At 28.9% G+C, this 21,937-nt stretch overlaps 3 protein-coding genes across 4 annotated transcripts in view; 1 reads left to right on the top strand and 2 right to left on the bottom strand.

Moving 5' to 3' along the window:
* Positions 1-209: 209 nt before the first annotated feature.
* Positions 210-2,216, bottom strand: LOC118066870 (probable RNA-binding protein 46). Its single transcript, XM_035083252.1, has 4 exons — positions 1,479-2,216; positions 1,234-1,408; positions 749-1,167; positions 210-673 (listed from the first exon to the last, which is right to left on the bottom strand). Exons 1-4 carry the CDS (start codon positions 2,184-2,186, stop codon positions 476-478), a joined length of 1,500 nt encoding a protein of 499 aa, XP_034939143.1. The 5' UTR covers positions 2,187-2,216; the 3' UTR covers positions 210-475.
* Positions 2,217-2,436: 220 nt separating this feature from the next.
* On the bottom strand, positions 2,437-4,071 carry LOC118066873 (uncharacterized). Its single transcript, XM_035083255.1, has 5 exons — positions 3,824-4,071; positions 3,343-3,512; positions 3,082-3,219; positions 2,702-2,976; positions 2,437-2,578 (listed from the first exon to the last, which is right to left on the bottom strand). Exons 1-4 carry the CDS (start codon positions 3,909-3,911, stop codon positions 2,725-2,727), a joined length of 648 nt encoding a protein of 215 aa, XP_034939146.1. The 5' UTR covers positions 3,912-4,071; the 3' UTR covers positions 2,437-2,578; positions 2,702-2,724.
* A 923-nt stretch (positions 4,072-4,994) lies between these two features.
* Positions 4,995-21,937, top strand: part of LOC118066871 (lachesin-like) — a 39,699-nt gene continuing 22,756 nt past the window's right edge. For both annotated transcript variants that reach the window (XM_035083254.1, XM_035083253.1), the window contains exons 1-2: positions 4,995-5,195; positions 5,280-5,356. In XM_035083254.1, the coding sequence (XP_034939145.1) occupies positions 5,305-5,356 (52 nt within the window). In that variant the 5' untranslated portion in view covers positions 4,995-5,195; positions 5,280-5,304. The remainder of the gene's footprint in view (positions 5,196-5,279; positions 5,357-21,937) is intronic.

Here is a 21,937-nt window from a genome sequence, read left to right as displayed (position 1 = left end):
TGTTATAATTAATTTAATTATTAATCAGAAACAATGATTTATTAATTTTTATTCGAATGATAATTTATAGCAATATTATACGATAAATTATTTAACTGACAAAATCATTTGAGTTAAATTTCATGATAGAGAACTGTACTACAAATTTTTAATTAATTATTCATTATTTTCAGATAATCAATTTTCAATTTTGTAAGTGATGAATTTAATTTAAGAAAAAAATTTTTTCATGCCATAACTAATCTTTAAAGATTGTATAGATAGATAATAAAATGAAATGAATAATAAAAATAAATGCAATAAAAATAAACCAATGAATAAACAATGATTAAAACTAAACAAGGCAAGACAGATAAGAAATAATGTCAATGTAAAAGAATTAAGCTGCTGAACATTCAGAAAAGTTAAACTTATTATCCATAACATGACGAAAAACCATTGATAAAAATTATCAATATTAACCAATAGTCAATACTTAATGACAAGCTTCCATTCTGCTTTGGAGTTGAGCAGTTTGTGGATAAACATATATTGGAATCATTTGTTGCTCTGCAACACTATTGGTAAGTTTAAAGTAAACATCTCTCGATGTTACATTAATTGCCAACTCTTCAGAGAAAAAAATGTTCCCTGTGTAATCATAAATGATATGATCTTCACGGAAAATTGTAATCTATAAATAAAATTTAAATAATATTATCCATCATTTACCAGTAATGGTTTTTCTACATGCCAATAGGATACTCACCTTGCATACGTAGGCCGTAGGGCTATAGAGCTGATGACAATTGATCTGACATTTGGCACATAATTTTTCAGAAACAAAGTCTTCTAGAATTCTTTGATAATTGTATGGCTGTAGTGGAGGTTGGATGTTATGTTGAGGAGGACTGATAGGAGGCGGGATAATAGCACGATTTACTGGAGATAAATTTAAGTCCGGCGAAAGCATAACTTGATGATTAGGACTTTGTGGTTCATGATTGGATCCTTTTTTCCTTATTCGTCTATTACTAGTAGATGGATTCTTTTTTTTCTGAAGTTCGCCCATTTTTGATGCGGCAATAGCTTCATTTATTGAACGTTGTCTTTCTTCTACCTTTGCTGCTCCTATTGGTTTGGCCCAGCGAATTTCCCAATTGCGTTGTTCTGCTATTCCTCCGGGTGCTATAATATGTTAAGTAATTAAATTTAGTAATTTACTATTTTATTTAAAATTTTGTTTTTACTCACCATTCATTATGTTGATAACCTTTTCAGCTAGTTCTCGAGTTTCATAGTGTACAAAAGCAAAATGATTGATCTTCTTTAGTTTTAGAATTGGTATTCCAGTTGCTTTATGAAAAGTATCTCGTATTTTTTGATGAGGTAAGTCAAGAGGTAGATTTCTTACGAATAAAGCAGTTACCTGTATATAAAATTTGAAATTATTAAGAGATACATAAAATTTTAAAATAATAAATTTGGATAATACTCACAGTAGCCATAACTTCATCATCAATTGGATCTCCAGGTTCTGGATCAGCCCAATCAACAGCAATTTCATGATTCCATAGTACAACTCGTCCAGGAATGAGTTTACGTCTTGCCATAGCAGCTGAACGATGATCCTTAAACTCCACAAATATAAATCCTCTATTTTGAGTATGATCCTGAGCATTGGGGTATAGATAAATGTCAGAGATTCCATCGAGAATTTTTCCTAGTTCTTCAGTAAACTCAGCTTTTGTTTTATCTTTGGGAACTCCACCAAAAAAGAGTCTACAATTATCGATTGATTTCACAACACCTATCTTATGTCCAGGTCTCAGCTGATAGCCATCCAGCAACTGACAGGCTTTTTTTGCTGTTACAGCATCTTCGTAAAGAGCAAACGCATAGCCACGAGTAGATCCTGAGAAGTCTAGCATCAATCTCAACTCCAATAAATGTCCAACTTTCTCTAAAACAGGCATCAACTCATCTTCATAACAATCTCGAGGTAGCCGTCCTAGAAAAACTTCAGCTCCTTTTATTCTTTCACGACGTTCTTTCGTTAATTCTGGAGAAGTTAAACGACGTTGACCATTTTCTTGAACTAATTCATAATGTGTTTTTTCCATTAAATTTAACAGACGAACTGATATTCGGCATTGACCTTGTGCAGTTGCTTCTGTGTCTGTATCAATTTGTTCTTGATTATTCATAGTTCACTTGGCTTTAAAACTTTATTTTAATTCAAAAATGTCTATTTGTACTGACAAAATACTTGAATAAATGAAGGAGTCGATGAATCTCGTGTGAAGTCTAAAGATTAACTAAACAGAATATAGACCGCTACCTTAGACCAAAGTCAAATTGAAGACGAAGTGAAATTATCTTTCGTCTTAGAGTTCGTAGAATTTTTATCGAAAGATCCAATTAATAATACTGGACTGACAAACTCAAAATCAAAGTGACTTCAGGGCATACCCATAGGAAGTTGAAGTAAACAAAGAAGTCGAAAATTTCTGCGAATTTAGTCTATGGTAAATTTCGTCGAACTCGAAGCAATAAATACGAAAAAGGCAAATATCTCTCCATCTTCATAGATTCAATTCTAAATCAAAAAAATAAAGCATAAATTTCAATATAAATTATAAATTTATTTAAAATAATTGAATAATTTTTTTACATTAATTGTTAATAATAAAAAAAATATTAGTGCAAAAATTTAAATTACCTATTGTTATATATAAAAAGAAATTATAAATCGTAGATATCAACTTCTTTTGCTGGTAATGTTAAACATCGTTTCTTATTTGATGAGTTAATTTCTGGACTATTTTTATCTAATTGTTCCTGAATTTCTAATATTCTTGCAATTCTGTTATCTAACTCAGGATATTTAGAACTCTTTTCAATGACAGTACACAATGTTTTTGCCACTTGTAAATTATTTTCAAATTCTTTTGACTCTTCTAACTCTTCATTTAATAAATGAATTGTTATTTTGTCCTTAAAAAAAAAAAAATCATTTTATTTTTCATATAAATTGACGAATAATTGAAAAACTTGATTACATCTCATCAAATGTTTTCAAAACATTAAATAAAAGCTTACTTCTTCAATTCTATGATGTAGGTCTTCAAGATTTTTTTTCATCGTTTCGTATTCCTCAGCAGTATATTGAGTCTCTTGAACTGCATCTTCTTTCAGCAAAATATGTTGAGGTATGTCCATGAGTTCATTAGCAGACCGCTATAATGAAAAAAAAATTACAACTTTTTATCGTGGTATCTACTTCATTGTTGGGTTATGTAAGAAATAAAAATAAGAAATGTGAAATGATAAATAAGTAATAAAAGGTCAAAAGTTAGTAACCTCTATAACTGGTAAGTGTGTTTTCAATGCAAGATAATAGGCTCTTGTCAATTTCCTGCGACTTTTTTCTAATATTTTTGTATTTTCATCATTCAATTTGTATTTGCCTTGAATACTTTCGCACAGCTGTTTACATGTCTTGTAAATTCGTTCTTGCATAAGTGACTTTACTGTAAATGTTAATTATTTTTATGAAAAAAATTCCAATTCATAGGTTATAGAATTTGTTGTATTTTTAAAAAATAAATATTCTTGGGAAAAATAATTGAGGAATAAGGATAAAAAAAAATTTATTTACAAGTAAAATATATAAACTGATGAGTATAATTTCAATCAATGGACGAGTGTGATTCTAGTCATGGTCCAGCATCACATGAAACTAGAACACACACGTCCAGCGACCAAAATGGAATATTTTTTGAAGAATATCTGAAAAAAAGAAACCATCAATAAATATGCAGAACATAAATCGGCATCTTACGAGTCGTATAAACGGCTCTCGAGTGAAAGCCAAATAATTGCATCTCATATTCCTCGCGTTTACGTTTATTCGATTCTGTTGTAGCCATTTAAAACAATATAATGTAAATGATTATATTAAAATTATCGAAATAGAAATTTTTCGTCACTTTTTAATATTAAAACTTGATCTTTCTTTGTTTTAGGATGAGAGAACGTCGCGAAAAGTCACGAATGTTCGGAACGCCGTAACGTGTCTTGACAAATGAACATGGCGTCGTTTGCTTGCGTGCCTCTGGCGTCCTTTGTCCTTTCGTGTTCCTAAACGCATCTGCGCATGATCATTTTTTCAAATTATACGATACTACTAGCGACATCTGCGCTTGATAAATTTAACAATTTCTGTAATACCTACAATACAACAAAAAGAATTTTATTTTACCGACAAACTTTCGATAAAATCATTTTTTATATATTTTTTTTTAGTAAAAAAACTTCTCACTGCTTTTTGACGGATGAGCGCTGTTTGCATAAACAGTTAGAGCGTCCTTTTAAAAAAAAATTTAGAAGCCGGTTGAATTATTGCTGCAGATACAACTTTAATCATGACAGAAGATATTTGAAGCAATATAAAGTAAACAATTTTAGAATTTTTTTATCTTAATTATCGTTGAAAAGTTACATATGATAAGTCAAGAATTTCACCTGGCAGATATGAAGATCAAACATAACCCGCCTGTTATCTTTAGGCACCACATCTTAGTCGGCGTCATAAATTTTCATTCTTGTAAATTTGATATAAATTTGGCAGAATCACGCAACATCTCGTGACAAAATGATGAAAAGTAAATGAGTGTAAAGAAGGAAATATTTTTGCTAATGAATCATAGCGGTAAAAACAAATATGATGTATTTGATGTTGCATTTGCTCATCAGCCATTTATATGAATATAAATACAACGGAGTATTAATTAAAAAAATGAATCATTTCGTGAGTATGTGTTGTTTAAGTGAAATTAATTGCGTAAAAAGTGAATGAGTGTCGTGTTTAGCAAGTGCAAAAAAGTGTAAGGAGAAAATATATTATTGTGTTCAAGTGAGTGGTAGCAATGGTGAGAGTGTGGGTGGCGTGCGCGGGTATCGAATGCGCATCCGGTTGGCGCAGGTCCCCGTAAAAAGCCGGAGGCGCGATTCCTTCTACTCTTCACAGGGAGATACGGTATAAGTCTTTCAGTTTGTATTTAGTTCTACCTCTAATCGGTCGTTTATAACATATCTCAAGTATCTATACGTTAGAGTTCTCGTGGGATTATCCCTTAAATATTTACAGACTTGTGTTAATCCATCCGCAGACATTAACATAGTGGTTTGAAAATCTCAACAGTGCGGTGCAGGTGTTTTATTTTTTTTTACATAACTGCATTTCTCGAGTTCTTTCATCTCTATCAGAAAACGTGAACGGTTCCTTTTTTTTGCAGTTTTTTGGCTGATTTTTGCCTCAACATGTATTCACTAAGGATTGCTGTGGTTTTGGCTGTTTTTCTTGTCTGTCAGGGTAAGTAAATTTAATGTTTTTACATACTCAAGATTAATTGCAATAATTATTATGCATACTAAAGAAAATAACTTAACTACCATGACATATAAATTTTTTCTTTATCATTAAAAACTTTAATTCTTCTATATTTCTATATTGAAATTACTCTTGCCATAATAAACTTTACTGGTATTTATTTTATTTTTTTTAGACAACAAAAAAATATTCTTAGTAGAGAAAGAATAGAAATGCAAATTCGAACAGAAATATCTACATCTCTAACAGTTGTAAATAAATCAAGATATTTTGCATATTTATCATTTTCATTAGTAAAAGATAAAATTGTTTTCTTTACAATTAAAATATTAACAGTAATTAAAATTTTTTTTTTTCAACTATTCTTATCAATAGTTATATTCAAATTTACTAATTATTTTATGGTGTAATTATCTATTTTATAAAATCATCTTATCTACCATATTTTATCTGATTAAAAAAAAAAAAATTGCATCACACAATTCAATCAATGAAATCGGCTTATCTTGCCATGGTTTAAACAAATCTTATATCTACAACGTTTCATGTGCTTATTAGAGACAATTATTTTAACAAATTGTCAAGAAAATCTTTTTATCTTTTGTCGAAAATCTTTGATCGTGACAAGAGTGAACGTATCAAAAGACGTACAAACGTTATAAAATTTCCCCAAGTTTTCTACACATATGTCTGATGATAAAGGGCTTGTAGACTGTATTCTTATCTTTACAACTCATCGATTCAACATAGTCTCAATGTAAACATTGAATTTCGAGAATATTTAAGCAGTTTAACTCCATTTTCCACGACAATTGTAACACTTATATTTAACTCGTGAATTTTTCTCGCTAGAAGTGTAGTGTCTAGTCCAATGACCCTGACTATTACGGATCACTGTAATTAGCAGTCAACGGATGATATGGGCGTATGAGGAATTATCTTATTCGATAACGAAATTTTGTAGTTTATTCAGGGTGGTTCTTTTTCATCTCTGTACCTTGATTATTCACGATAACGTGGATTGAAGTATGGAAAACAAAATGGGCGGCAACAGCTATGAATCTTTGTTGGCGCGGGTCGACGGAAAATAGTTATTAGTCGGGTTAATTGAGTGAGAATGACGGGACATTAATAATAATTTTTTGAAAAAAAGGTTAATGATCAAAAAATTATCGTAAATTTTCTATTTTGACATGAATTAGTATTATAATTCGCTCACTTTTTTTCCAAGGATTTTAACTCTTCACACTTTTATTTATCACTTTCAAATTCATTGCTGATTTAGATTTAAAACAATAATTTTTATATTGTATAAATTATTAAATACATAGATTTGCATATAAGAGTCATTTTAACTGGATACCATAGATAGACCCTTTTTGAGAGAATAAAAAAGTTTAATGAACAATTTTATAGTCACTTCATTAGGAATATGTAAAAATCTTTAAAAATATTTTTGCAAAGACAATAATAATTTCTAAATTGATTGTTATTCATGTAAATAATAATTTTCTGAATAATTAATTTTTCTAATAACATTTCAGTTGATTAAAGTTGATAATTTAAAATAAATTGCAATAAAACTAATAATTTCCAATTAACATTTTATGATTAATTATATTATTTATCTCTCTATGTAAATAAATATAACCTTTAAATCTTTTATTTTTAACCACTGAATAATGATAATTGGTCATGTTTTTATGAATCCAGTTTTATCAACTTTACCACAAATTATATTAGATCCTGAACTTTATATTCATTATCAGCAATTTTCTCGTCGAATAATTTTCATGCATAGCAATAATCCTTGAAGCAACTGCTGTTGGATTAAAGTAAGATCGTTAGCAAAAAAAATGTCAATCTGTAGAAAGATCAGTTGTATGGGATGAAGACGGTCGTAAAGTTGAGTGTTAGTGAACTGCCGGCTTGCGATTGTAGTCAGTAGCTGGTCCGTGAATACTTACTGGTGGAAAATAAGATAAACGAGAGTAATGGATGTACGTGCTGGTGAGGGAGGGAAGGCCAGGTGAAGAGAACCAGAAGAGCCAGGTAGAATGAAACCGCGTGTGCTCAACTAAAGCAGAAGGACAGATGGCCGGTAGGAAATACAAACCAACAACTGGTTGCTCGACCAGAGAATTCCTGGCACGATCCTCAACCGTTTGCATTTAATATGGAAGCTGCAAACTCCCTCATGACTATTGTAAATGTGGGTGTTCCATTTAAACCTGGATAATAACTACTTTTTTGCATTCTTCACGCATTTAGGATGTATCTATTGTCACACTCCAATGTCGCAATGTATTTGCTTTTACTCTATTATACCACCAGAAAATACTTTCCAAGAACTTAACACATATTTTACAACTTTTTCATGGAATGTTATCGATAAAGAAAAATCTATTTAGTTTTTTTTTTTTTTGTTACATAAAATTACTATTGAAGTGCACTGTGTTTGCTCTTTGGTTGAATGTTTGGTGTTTGAAAGATACGGAAACGATTTGAAATAACCCAACATATGAAAGACAATGTTTATTTATCTGTGGGTAAAATTTTTTTTTGGTATTCTAGTATTCTTCCTTATGTCCTATTTTATGAATGGTTTGAAATCATGTTCAATACAAAACAAAATACATTTGTGGACAAAACGTTTGTAATTAATTCTAAACCTCAGAAAATTTCTGATGTCATAAGAAATAAAACATTAATTGCTGAGCAATAAAATCCACAATAAAGAAATGTACGATTTTATCAACATAATTACCACAGTTTTTCTTCATAATTATTATTAACAGTTTAATAATTACATTAATGTCGTAACAAGAGTTTATAATTATATCATTGAATTTACATATCAATAAAATTTTTTTTTAACATAATCATAATATTAATTATGATTAAAACACCAATCGTTAAAAGATATCTAGTGTTGTTATCTTCAATATTATTTCCAAGTTGATTATAAATTTTTTCTATGTAATTTCTGACACCTGTTGATCAAGTTTGAATAAAGTCTTTTATATAAAAAGCCAGGGGTTTTTGATCATCATCGAAGGGGAGAATATAAACATCAAGTACGTATTATATCGTCTATATAATAATTCGATGAGGCGTAACCACAAGTCAATTGTATATTATTCTCAAAGAAAACTTTTTCGGATGCCCAATACACAATATTGTACACACGAGCCATGCGCTTTTATAATCATATACCTTACAATTTACCGGCTGGATGATCGGTGTAAATTACAACGGAACACTGACTTTCCCATTATTATCCTAATAATTTTGTTGATACCACCAAATAAATTAGAGTCTATTAATGTGAAGGATAATATTAAAGATGATATTAACTCATGAAAATCAACAATTAAAAAATATAATAATAATTAGGTGCCCTTAATCTTGTATGAATCATTGTTTAATTAGTGTCAATAGCATCAAGTAGGACTTTTGATTACAGAATCAATGAATGAGTTAACAGCACAAAACTCCGATTGCTCAGTACAAGTTGATAAAAAACTTTAGATTAAATAAAAAAAAAAATGTATTAACTAAATAAATATGATTATTGTTATTTTTAAATAGAATGGCTTATCATTTGGAGGAACAGGTACAAGTTTATCAGCAGTTGGCTGTATGGCAAAGTCACGTATTCTAGATTCTAGAATGTAAAATAACGAGCTGCACTCCAGAGTAGTTGCGTCATGCGCGGGAAAAAAACATGTGTGTGTACCTAGTTGCGAGTGTTGTAATTAAGCAATTGAGAATTATTGGTTTAGGAACGCGTAAGAGGGCCACTACAACATTAAACCCGCATGAGAAATATTTACCGAGACATACTTCAATGTGGATAAATTTCACCTTTCTCTTATTTTATTTCGGCTAAAGTATCATACACTATTAGATACTAGAGTCTATTTAATTCACTTTAGAAATTTCCCTAGGGATGAGGGTTGGAAAATAATGAACATTAAATTAAGAGTAATGGTAAATTGAAAAATACCTGGAGAATACTTTTTTTTTTTGGTGTTAATTTATTTGTAGAAAGGCTGCTCGTGGGAGCTTGGGTTGGTTTTTTTCTTTGTCTCTGGTAAGAAGAATTACAAAAAAATGATCGAGTAAACTTTTAATTCATTGTGTAATCTCTAATGAAGTCTAGTTGCGTAAATTTATGTTGTTCTTTACACTTCTTTTATTATTATTTTTTTTTATCCCTAGGTCACTCGGTCACTCTCTATTTATACGAGATGAAGCTTATCTCATTGCTAACTATGTGACTAATCTTGTGTACCAGGGAAATTAGTGTTAATTTATATTTGAATAAAAAATCAGAGAAAAAAAATGATGAGAAAAAAAAAAAAATTATCGTTTGATTATTAATGAAATAATTTTCGTTTCATTCATAAAATCACTGTTGTTAAAATAATTATATGGTCATTAATTAATAATGATAAAATCAAAAGATAATATGTTATGTAATAAAATTTAATTTCCTTAAAAAAAGATTTATATTTATTTGTAATGTTTTGTTTTTTTTTTTTGCATATATAAATTCAGATAACACTAGATACTTTGCTTTATGGAACTTGTGTAATATTTAATATTAGAAGTAATTTTTATCAATTGTTGAAAAAAAAAATAAATAACGACGATAACTTTATTTTTATCATGTAAATGTCATTGTTTATTTCCAATGCAATTTTATTCATGACAAATGTCCTTATATTATTCCACAAATTAATGAAAAAAAAAAAAAAATTCTAATTTATCATTCATTAGTTGAATATTACGATGAAATCATATTATTGTGAAACTATGAATTATTTCCGGTTGTTTATTCATTTTATAAAACAAATAAATTTAAAAAATATCTTCCAACATGATTCCAATTATCATGGTGATATTTTATACTAAAAAAAAGAAAAAATTCGCATAGTAATTCTACTTTTATATACTTAAGAAAGGAAGTATGATATAATTATTCACATGATAACTATCTCAAGGAAATTGAAAGTTTATGCAATAATTATAGTTAATGATCATGTTGCATTTTATAGTATATAAATGACGATTAAAAATAATTTTCACAGAAAAAGAATTTATGTTTGGAGTATTTATAAATATTAATGTGACTTTAATAGAGTTTTTAATTTTTTTGCAATAATAAAAATAAAATAATCCACCCATTGGCCAGATGTCACAGTATTTATCTGAATTATATTCGATTGCGAGGCGTGTTTGAGACGTAATCGGGATACTAGACCTCATGAGAACAAATGTATAAATGAAAAATACATGATTATAATAAACATAGACGAGAGGTTTTAAAGTTTAAGATAATTTGAACAGCAAGCATATATATTCCACAAGCGTCACGTATGAGATCGTTAGGTGAGTTAACGATTCAAAGAAACAATAGTAAACAAATGACCTTTATGGTAAAGCAAAAAATAAGTAGAATGACTAGAATGTTTGATCTCTCTGTTGGTCTCGACTTAACCAATAATTTTCTTCGTTTCTCACTCTGCAATCTTTCTTGACGGGTAAATTGATAAATGCGGGCAACTTGAAGGCAGTGTAACGAGCAGCTCGTGAACAGGAAACTTCAAAACATTTATTCTGTGACACAAATTCCACTTCTGTTAATATAAGAACTTGATTCATTATTCATTATCTCTTTCGTTCTAATCTCATCAATTGTCCGGAAGAATCCGGATGACAATTCTTTAGATCCCAAATTTTTATTCATTTGTTTATATTGTGTCTATTTATTTCATACGTTGGATAATGTCACTGATAATCACAATATATGGGATGTAACTACAGTGTATTATATGCTTTGGAGTAAGTTTGATCTATCGATACAACATTTTTAGAGCATGTACATATATTTCTTTGCTTCTGATCTTAACCTTTTGCTATCGAGTATTATTGTTCATCAAATCTTATCATTTATTTTTATGATTATCTCACATTTATTTAAAATTTATGCATTATACTCTTTGGATATTCATCTTTTTATTTTTTTTTTTCGTTCAATTTAAAATTATTGAAAGTATTTTTTTAAAGAAATAAAAATTCTAAATTTTATTTTACTGCATAAAAATTGTAACAATGATTAGTTTAATTTAATCTTTAATATTAATTATAGTTAAAATTAAAAAGGAACATAATGAAAAAGGAATTTTAATGTCCTTTAAATTTGATTCTAAATGTATTAATATTTTCTGTAGAAAAGATTTATTTATTTATTTATGGATTATAATTATTATGAGACAGTAATTTTTAAAAGTACAAAATTCTTCAAAATGACGTATTCAATTGCTATGTATATTTAAAATAAAGTTATTTCTCTATAAATTAGCATCATTCAATTCAAAAGTAAGCTTGAAAGCAGAGCTTTGTGTGAAAATCCATACCCCATTCTGTGTTTATTATTTTCTTACAAGCAAATATTATTTTTCATTTGACTTATACCCAAGTATTGCTGTCAACTGCATTCATTCATGTTTCCAATAGTCAAGATTCGACATGAGAAAAATAGCAAAAGAGATATTGACAAAATTTTCAGTTATGTGTCACTGATGAATAGGAACCCTTTTGTGAGACTGTTTATCCATTTTTATCCACCCACTCTGAGTAGCATTGAGCTGTTGTGACTACATATATTCTCTGAGAGTAGAGTTCACACACGAAAGAGAAAAGGTCAGGGGAGGAGGGAGGAGTACATTGGTGTATAGAGAAGAGAGAAGACCGGAAAGAAAAAAAGGGAGAAAATTCTGTGGGTACTTTATGTACCTCAGGGTACAAAGCCTTTGGCTGTCAATGCCGCAGATTCATTCGGAGTTTAACGACTCGAGTTTATAGGAAAGGGCGAGAGAGCAAACGTCGAACAGTGCGGTTTGGAGTTTAGTTAAAGTACTTCTCATGTTACCAAGTTTATTAAATGGCTTTTCAAACAAAAATACTCGGGAGAACGTATGATCTATAATGTCATTTATTGTATATTAACTAAATTCTTTCTTTGTGATTCACATATGTTTTTTTTTCACCTTTTTATCAGCTCCAATATAATAACCAATCGACTATTTTATGATAACGTTATTATTCTCAAACACATTATTTTTAATTTACAATTTTTTTTTCAAGATCATCTATTTAATTTACTCAAACATTTATTAGCTATTCTATTCTAAATAATAACAGCAATTACAGTAAATTAAATACCTTCAGTATTGATTTTTATTTTTAAAATTTACTGCTTTAATTAAATTTTCATTTCTTTGAAACCATTTATTGATGTCTTACATAGCTTAATAATTTTTTATTATTAATTAGATTTTTATCCAATCTTGTATCTTCTTTATCCTGAATTATTGCCCGATATTTATTTTCATGTCGATTAAAAATTAATTAAAATTTCTTCCGTCATAAATATAATTATAAAACAGTCAAAGTCCTCAATGTGTGGTCCAGATTTAATAAAACTGGCCATGCAGGCTCGTAAAAAATATTTTTTTTTCCCTTTCTTCAAACTGGGGTCTGCGATAGACGAAAAAATGTCCTTGGTTTCTATTTTAGGTCGCAATATTGTATCAATATTATTACATCAGTGGTTTAATAACAGGTCAGAAATAGTTAATTTTTTAAAAGACTGAGCTATTTTTTCAAATCACCAGTGTGTGCTTGAATCGCTTGGTATTAAATGTCTTAGAGTGAGTTAAAAGTAATATTTCAGTATTTACTTTGACATATATTTAAAGGCGTTTGCAGTAGCTGTAGAAATATTTTTTTTTACTCTCGTATGAGAAAGATCAGAAAGTATACAGTTTGTATTGACTGTGAGTAATAAAAAGTGCCAGATGCGAGTAATCAAAGTTGGCACTACACGAAGTGTACAAACGTGATCTCAAGATCTTATGAATCTTGCATTCGTTTCTAAACAGTATATATTTTCTTTATTGAGAAATCACGATTTCACCTTTTTCTTCATAACGACACTCTCATCAATGATATACCTGCTTATTCATCATTTGCAATGTTTGAAAATTATGCCAAGATGTAATTGGTTGATTATTATCATTGAATTTAATTCATACTTTTTATTTTGCCTACTTCTAATGAAAGGAAGGGTATAATTTTCAAATAAAACCTGGAATCTCATGAGAAAATAAAAGTAAAATACTTTTTTTTTTTAATCTTACTCCAAAATGAGATCATGCTATTTTTCTAAAGCTTAGGATTAAATTTCACCCAATTATCTTCTCATTAAAATAATTCAAATGAGTAAACAATCATAATTAGGTATTACCTAAAACTTTTCCTTTTAAAATTCTTTTTTTTTTTTTTTTTAAAATTAAGATTCTTTGCAATACTCTCACTTCCTTCCTCTTTTTGTCCTTTTTTTTAACCGAACAAAAGTATTACTCAGAAAAATCCTTACAGTCTCAATCGAAGTACAAAAGGAAGAATTATCGGTAGATGATGATCGCTGTAACGCGAGAAGTTTTGAAATATTCATGAACTCACGTATTTACACCCCAAGAACTATGAGCTTTAAGTATCGGTTAATAGTATATACTTGTAAGTAATGGTAGTTAGACAAGCTATAGAATGAGTAGAGCAAGAAATGGGGAGCAAGTACATAAGTGAAAGCCACCTACGATAGTTTTCTAACGCCTTTGTATGCTGTTCAGGGTGTCGTGTGTCACGAAATATATGTATGTAGAGAAAACAAAAGATATTTTCACACTCATTCGAAATTGGAACAAAAATAACCACAAAAATCCCTTGGGTTAAAGAAGTAAAATAAAATAAATCGGTCAAGGATATTTTAATTAATTAAATAAATATTATTATCTAGTTTTATGAATAATAAAAATATTTTTTGATGATATTTAGGTATTTTTTAGGCCACTGATGACAATAATAATTAAGTTAAAATTATTTTAATGTTTATAAGTGATAAAATATTACATGATTGCTCTAGATTTATTATTCACACATTTATTTACTTGTCGATCTTTTAATAACAGCAACATAACTCTATCAATATTGATTCTCAAATGATCTCGATCCAAGTGATGGAGTTACCAAACGATTGGCGTCATTAGTTAAACTTGACTCCAATTGAGGCCATGAATAAAACTCGACTTTTATTTGGAGTTTATTTTTTTTCAAATATTTTTGGAATGATTATTGTATATTTTGGTTATCGAAAAGGGAGAAATTGAATGAGACATAAGTGGAGGCATAATAAATGGAAGGAAAAAAGAGAGGAAGCACGAGGTCGACTCGCATATGTCTCACAACCCTGATGTGTTGACGTCATTTTTAAACGCGAATCAGCGGGCTTTTTGTTCATTACAATTTTTCGGAGGGAGAATTGTTTTTGTTCATAGGGTGAAATAACCCGAAAAATATTTAGCACTTCCGTTATAGAATTTTTTTTCTTTCGCGCTTATGTTTCATTCTGGTCCCCTCTTGAGTCCTTGTTAATTGTTTATTCATTAGCTCCCATACTGAGATCATATGTGTCATTGTCTTCTTCTATGACTTTGATGCTTTTATTTCTACGCTAGTAACTTGAATTTAGGTCGACGAACCATTGTCCAGGCCCCATTACGAAACGCATCGATAAACTTGCATTTTAAATTGCATCCTGGAGACGCGACTTCACATCATATCAAGTAAATATAACAATGAAGTGATTAAAAAATTGTTTAAAAAGACTAATGGTCCGTCGATGCATTTCTTATCTCGTCAACATCCGCCGTAATTCGGAGAAGTTTATTATATTGATCTCATTAATACTTTTTTATTTATATTTTTGATTATTTGTACTTGTGAAATTGAGTTTTATTCATAGATTTATTTTTTGTCTGTCTTTTAAATTAAACTATTTATTTATTGGCGTGATTGTCCTACTTGTGAACTTCGAATCAACAGATTCAAAAATCATTGCACAAAAAAAATTATAATTAATAATATATCGAGTTAAGTTTGAATTATTTGACAATAAATTCTTTTTCCTGCTTTTATTTCCAAAATTTAGTGTACCAAAAATGATAAAAAATTACTTAATTCGAATCCATTCTATTATATTTTTATTTACGAGAAAAAATTAAAATAATTAAAAGTATTATTATTTAATAATTGCCTATTTGATAGCTCCTAATAGAAACTTTTTTATTAATCTAAAAAAATTCAACTATGAAATGTTGAATGAAAAATTAACACATAACAATAAATCCAACTATTCCATTTCCTTAGTGTACGAGGATAAGATTAGGATTGATGTTCGAAGTAAAAAAATCTTAATAATTAAGCTAATGAAAGCCATAAATTACTATACAATTAAAACAAAAAAAATCACCAACAAATTCATTCATTAACTTTTCAAGATCGTTAACAAAAGATTTATAAATAAATCCGAAATCTGAATGAGTGAAATAAAAATAGACTCAGGTAATATGACTCAGCTGAATTAATTCAACACACGTTAGTTTTTTTTTTCTAAAATTTTCGTGATACTTTTTTAGTCCTTCCTAAATCCTGCATATCACTGTAATCAATCTGGAAAACGTGAATAATGAATAAAAAAATATTCATGAATTTGGATTATTCTCATTCAGGGTTTAAATATTAAACATCTAAAAAACATTCATGTTTATTTTATTTCTAAAACATATATATATTTTATGGTCTATTATGAATTATAATTGTCAATTTATCACATAAAAATTCTAATTTTTTTATTTATATCTATAATATAAACAAAATAACTTCACAAGTACAAAGTTTTCTAAGTAAAAAAGCCTGGTGTTTATCATTCCATGATGTCACGAATGTAAAACATTGCGATGACATCACTACATACCCATTCCGAAAATACGATCGCAAAGAGTAGAGCATTACATATATAAGAATGCACATAGTAATAGTATTGATGCTTGGATGATACTAGTTGAATAATAATTCTTTCATGACAAATAAGGTTAAGCAAACTTCTTGATATTTTTCTTTTTAATCCCTCGAGTGTTCTATGTCATTATTAATCGCCACACTCACGTTTAGAGATCATTAACCTATCAACAGTCAAATAAAAAATTTTAAATCAACCTCTATAAATGACTTTCGTCAATGAATTACTTTAAATTTATCTTTATTTTATTAATCTATTTATTTTTTGACTTTAAATCTATTTAAATATTCACTTGTTTTTGTTTAAATTTTTATAGACGTCGTCTATTTGATTAAAGAAAATCATAGGGTCAATTAATGTCTGGAGAAATGATTTGTTTGGAGAGATATCATTTAGTTGATGTTAATATTCAATTGATAGTCTATTAATTTTTTTCAATATTATTAACAACATGGCTAATATTTAACTTCAATTATTACATAATACCATAATCAATTAATTACATCTAAACCTAGATTCCTTTTAAATTTTTCATTTTAACTCACAAAATAAATAAAATATTTTTTATCAACTAAAATAAATTACAATAATCACAGAAAAAATATTTCCTGCATTTTTTTTTTTCAATTAATTATCATTTGTTATTTAATTAAAAAGTCATACAGATGATTAAAATAATTTTTCTCGGGTAATTTATGATAAATTTAACAATAAAAAAATTATGTATTCATTCTTAAATAAATTCTCTCACAAAGTGTAATTAAGTACTCCGTAATCTGAAGCTCTTTTAATTTTTTTTTTGATAAAGCATGCGAAAAAAAAAAAATGTAAATACTGTAAACTTGAGAGATTCTTAAGTCTCGTATAATTTTCAAGTTTCCGGTTATCTTTAATAGACGGAAATAAACATTTCCCACCACTCCATCATTGAGAGAGATAACGTCACAATTGGATTCGAATAACATTTAATCAGCGAGATAAGTTCATTGATGAGCAGAGAGCCGGTGGGATCAATGAGATTTTTTTCTTGATGCTCGCGCATTTTTTGTCCTTACGATCTTTTATTCCACTTACTTAGTCTTTACACGAAAGCCTTTAAATGTATAGAATGGAGATGTTTGTCGGCAACATTAGTATTAGTTCAAACAATGGGTCAATTATGTCTCAGAGGACTTACAAATGCTTTGAGAGAAGAAATAGAAAAGAAAAAAAAATGGTGGAGATCGTCGTGGTTTTACTACAAAAACGTGAATAAGGTTTTATCGTTTATCTGAAATGTTTAAGCTTGAAAAATTGCTGAACCACTTTTAGGACTGTCAAATCAGAGCTGACTAGATAAAAAAAAACAGTCGAGAAAGACATGTAAAAATAAAAAAGTAATATGATAATTTATTTACAATAAATTTATGCTGAATGATAAAAATAAATAGGAGGGAAAAAAAAATATTTTTTATTTCTTCTTTGGTTTAAAGAGTCGTTGTAAATTAAATCTAGTGCCTCATAAGTTCATTCTAGTGTAGATCGCAACTTGACAAGCGAAACAATCGGAAAGAACAAGAGTCAGTCAACTGTTTGAGTACATGAGTCATTCGATATATTTCAAGCGAAAGTTATTAAATGTTGTCATAAATTATGATTTTAATAAGCATATTTATCTTGAGTAATAATGAAGATGATATTTTAAATTAATTGCCATGACGTTTGTGACATTTTATACAAAGTATAATTAGAAAATACTTTGAGGAATTTATTCACTACTCTTGAATGTCCTTTATGTTGAATTTTTTTAATTAAATCATTATTTTTGCTCCAAAAAAAAAATTCTTACTCCTTTCGTGGAATGTTAATTGAACATTATCTGTAATTATTTCTCTTTATTTAATTACATTGAAAATAAAAAAAAAATATATTTAATGTCTATTACTGATTGAGATTGATGTCCTTTAAATTAAATACTTAACGATTATTTGATTTACTCCAATGGATATTTAGAGAAAATTTGAGATTATAATTTTATTTATTTATTTATTTACTTTTCTAATAGAAATCTTTGACTGCTTTATAACAAATTAAAAAGATATTTGTAAAAATTAAATATCTCCATCATAAAATTTTATTTCATTTAAAATGAAATATCAATTAATCTTTAGATCAATGATTTAAAAAATTTTAATCCAACATGTATCTATTTATTTTTATTGAATTTTATTACACATAATTTGTAACGGTTATTAACTGTAACGAAAGTACATGTCAGAGAAAATAAAAATAAAGAATGATATTAAAGAATGTATGAAAGTAATGAAAAATATTTTTTTGTATAAGTTAATGAGTTTTTCTTCGTTTAATTGAATTTCTTAATAACTAGTATCATATTTCGCTGATAATGATATTAGATTTGAAACCAGAAGAAATAAAATTAGCAACGTTCATAAAAATGTACATTCCATAGATTTTTAGCAACGATTAAGTTGGTAATGTTCATAAACGATCGTATTTAATAATTGAAATTTCAATAACTTGATAGACTATGAAGGTAATTGATATCTTGAGGCGTTAGCTTGAGGAAAGAGATCTCCAACCCCTTCTACTATCTTGAAAGATCGGATGGATCGTTGAGATAAGGTCAATTAGCTGCCCGCATAAATAACGAAGGCGTGAAATCTTACACAAATAGTTCTACCCCCCTTCTACTTTTCACTTTCATTCAAGAATTTTTGTTTTGTCCCTCTAGGCACAACCAACAAACATGTTGTACACTGACAGCCTCACTTTCTTCTTTACTTTTCGGATCAGTACATTTTAAAGATACTTGATGATTATGTAAATAAATATCTAAATAACCACTTGACTTTTATATTTGTTGTGTACACAAAAATTATTTATATTAACTCGTACATTGACGAGGGTAAAAAAAATTACATTTCAATTTGGTTTATTTGTTTAACAGTTGAGTGGACATTAATTATAAAAATTTTAATTTTGAATTATTTTAAAAATATTTATGAGTAATATTTATGATGAACTTTATTTAAAGATCACAAATAAATATATGTATTAAATGTTAATTTTTTTTTTTAGATGATTAAATGAAAATGTCAATCTCATAAAAATACTTAAACTTTTAGACTTGTTTTTGCTTGTTATCTTCCTCGGAATCTATTGTTCTTGATGATGATATTTAAAATTAGATTTTCTGTATCAATGTCATTTTTCTTGTCATTTATCAATTAAATTTATTCCAAGAAAATTTCAATGAATTTCATTCAATTGATTAATTGCATAGATGCCTTGAACGATTATTTTCATTCTTCGTGGAAGAAATGAGTTCAGTTTCTCTGAAAAAATCATTTTTAATACCAAGTATGAAAGCAGTTGATTATCATCCAATCAGAAAAGTATTTGACAAATGGAATGGAGAAAAGATCATCTTTCACATAGCCCTGAGATGTCTCAATAGTTCAAGGTCTCTCAGCTTCTTCTTTTGAAGGTGGCGAGACATTTTGCATTCATACTGGTACCCCAGCACTTTGGAGCTCGCGGCAACACAGCTTCCACAACGTCTAGCGAGGTTGCCAAACAAGACTAAAGAAAGACATGGACAAGTATAAAAGCAAGAGAATTGCTGAATGCCTTCATCAATGTCTGCAGATACTACGAAATGTACAAACATGAGTTCCGGGTGGAATCCTTGAACATTCCACTTGAATTTTTCATTCCAGTGATTTTTAAAACCAGTACCGGAAGTCTGCAAGCACTGTGACTTTGGTATTAGTCACCAATAAATATATTAGAGCTCATAAGTCAAGAGAGAAGATGTTAAACCTCAAGTAAACACTCAGGTTTAGTGATGGAAGATCATGAATGTTTCATATATGAAGAAGGAGTAAATCTCAGAGTCAACAATAAAATCTAAAAGAGTAGAAGAAAGTAAATCTCCAAGTATACACTGCGTAGGCTTGTCCCTGATGTTGTTTTATATTATTTTTCATTCCTTAGAATCTTCTTTCATCAGTATTTGATCAAGAAAATTATGAGCAGGTGCCATGTCGTGGAGGTGTCTTCTTGCAACAGCTTCAACTCCTTGAAATGGTTATACTTGCTAGAGAAAAGAGACTGTTGATGATGATGATACTAAGCTGGGTGCGGCTTGATCTTATGGATTAACTTCAACATGTATACCAACTCAGAGTACTTATTTTCAAGTAAACAGAGTCCGGTTATTAAGCTCATCTCACTGCTCTGCATATCATTGATGAAGACCTTAATAATTAATGACTCCACTTGAACTTTGACACCTCGAAAGTGAAGCAAATTTATTTAGTTGATGACTAAAAAATTCTGGAGATGGATCAACATGATAAGGTACAGAGGAATGATACTTAAAAAAAGATAAAAGACTTTAAAAATCATCAAACATCAAGGATACAAGTTATAAATTTAAAATTAGAATGTTATGTGATTGACTTTGATCTGCAAATGAAAATTACGTGGACAAATTCGACCAACTTCTTTTCCTGGCTACTGTCCACATCCTCTAGTGTGTTTTCAGCTTCCGAGAACGTCTATAAATAAATAGGCGTGGCTTAGTATAGCAAGTATCATCGTCTTTGAGGCGAATGCTCTCATCGTCTGTTGGATTGTCAGTTTGGTAGGTCTGGTAAATTTAGAGCAAGCCGAAAATTACGGCAATAATTGCAGTTTATTGAAACCAATAGCGAACGGAATTACTTCCTGCCGAGCGTGCGCTGATAATGATTCGACTCTTTTTATAAATTGTCCAATTTTAGAGTACAACAGAGGTCATTTCCAAGGGGATTAATGTCATTTTGTTAATTGTAATATATCAATTTATATACGGGAAAAAACTTTATTGCTACAACAGACTCGTCTATTCTGGCAACAGTAATGATTTTATAGTGTCTAGTTGGAGCAAAATGAGAATTTAAACATCCATAAGAAATAAAAACTGCCTAATTCTGCATGCAAGCATCAGGAATCAAGACTGTTACAGAAACAGGATATTTTTTGATGCAGTAATAAATATTTTCAATCATCAACTTTCAATTCTTTAACAATTCCTTTCAAATATCACCAAAATAATCCTAATTTAAAAATAGCATCACTTAAAAATTAATTAGGATTCATTATTGATAATTTTTATCACAAAATATTATAAAATAAAATGATGTCTTCATCAAGAGCTATTATAAATCAGACACACCACAAGCTAGATAATATCTAATCCATTTAAAAATAGTTGGAGGAATTTAAGTCTTAATGATGATTAGGGTTGGATGGTGATGATTATGATGGTAATGATGTTATTTTAAAATTATTAAATAAACTATGAAATAATTTGTATAAAAGCAAATATTGAAGCAGCATTATTAATTCAAGGGGGTAAAGCAAAAAATAACTTGGGCGTTTATATATGGCAAAAAGCAGAAGAGTTAGAGCAGTGGGATTTATCACTCGACCAACGTTGCATTGTGTAAACTGTGGCCCTCGTGCTTGCCCTCTTGTCTTCCCCTTTCCCTACATGGATTGCAAGATAATCAAAATATACAACATCGCGCCTGAGATCTCAGAAAGTTGATACGACTTAGCATCTTATAAACGCTCTTTCTTTG

Source organism: Chelonus insularis, unplaced genomic scaffold (assembly GCF_013357705.1).
Source record: "Chelonus insularis isolate UGA/USDA-ARS -01 unplaced genomic scaffold, ASM1335770v1 contig_358_pilon, whole genome shotgun sequence".
Lineage (NCBI taxonomy): Eukaryota > Metazoa > Arthropoda > Insecta > Hymenoptera > Braconidae > Chelonus > Chelonus insularis.
This window is presented reverse-complemented; position numbering and strand designations above follow the sequence as displayed.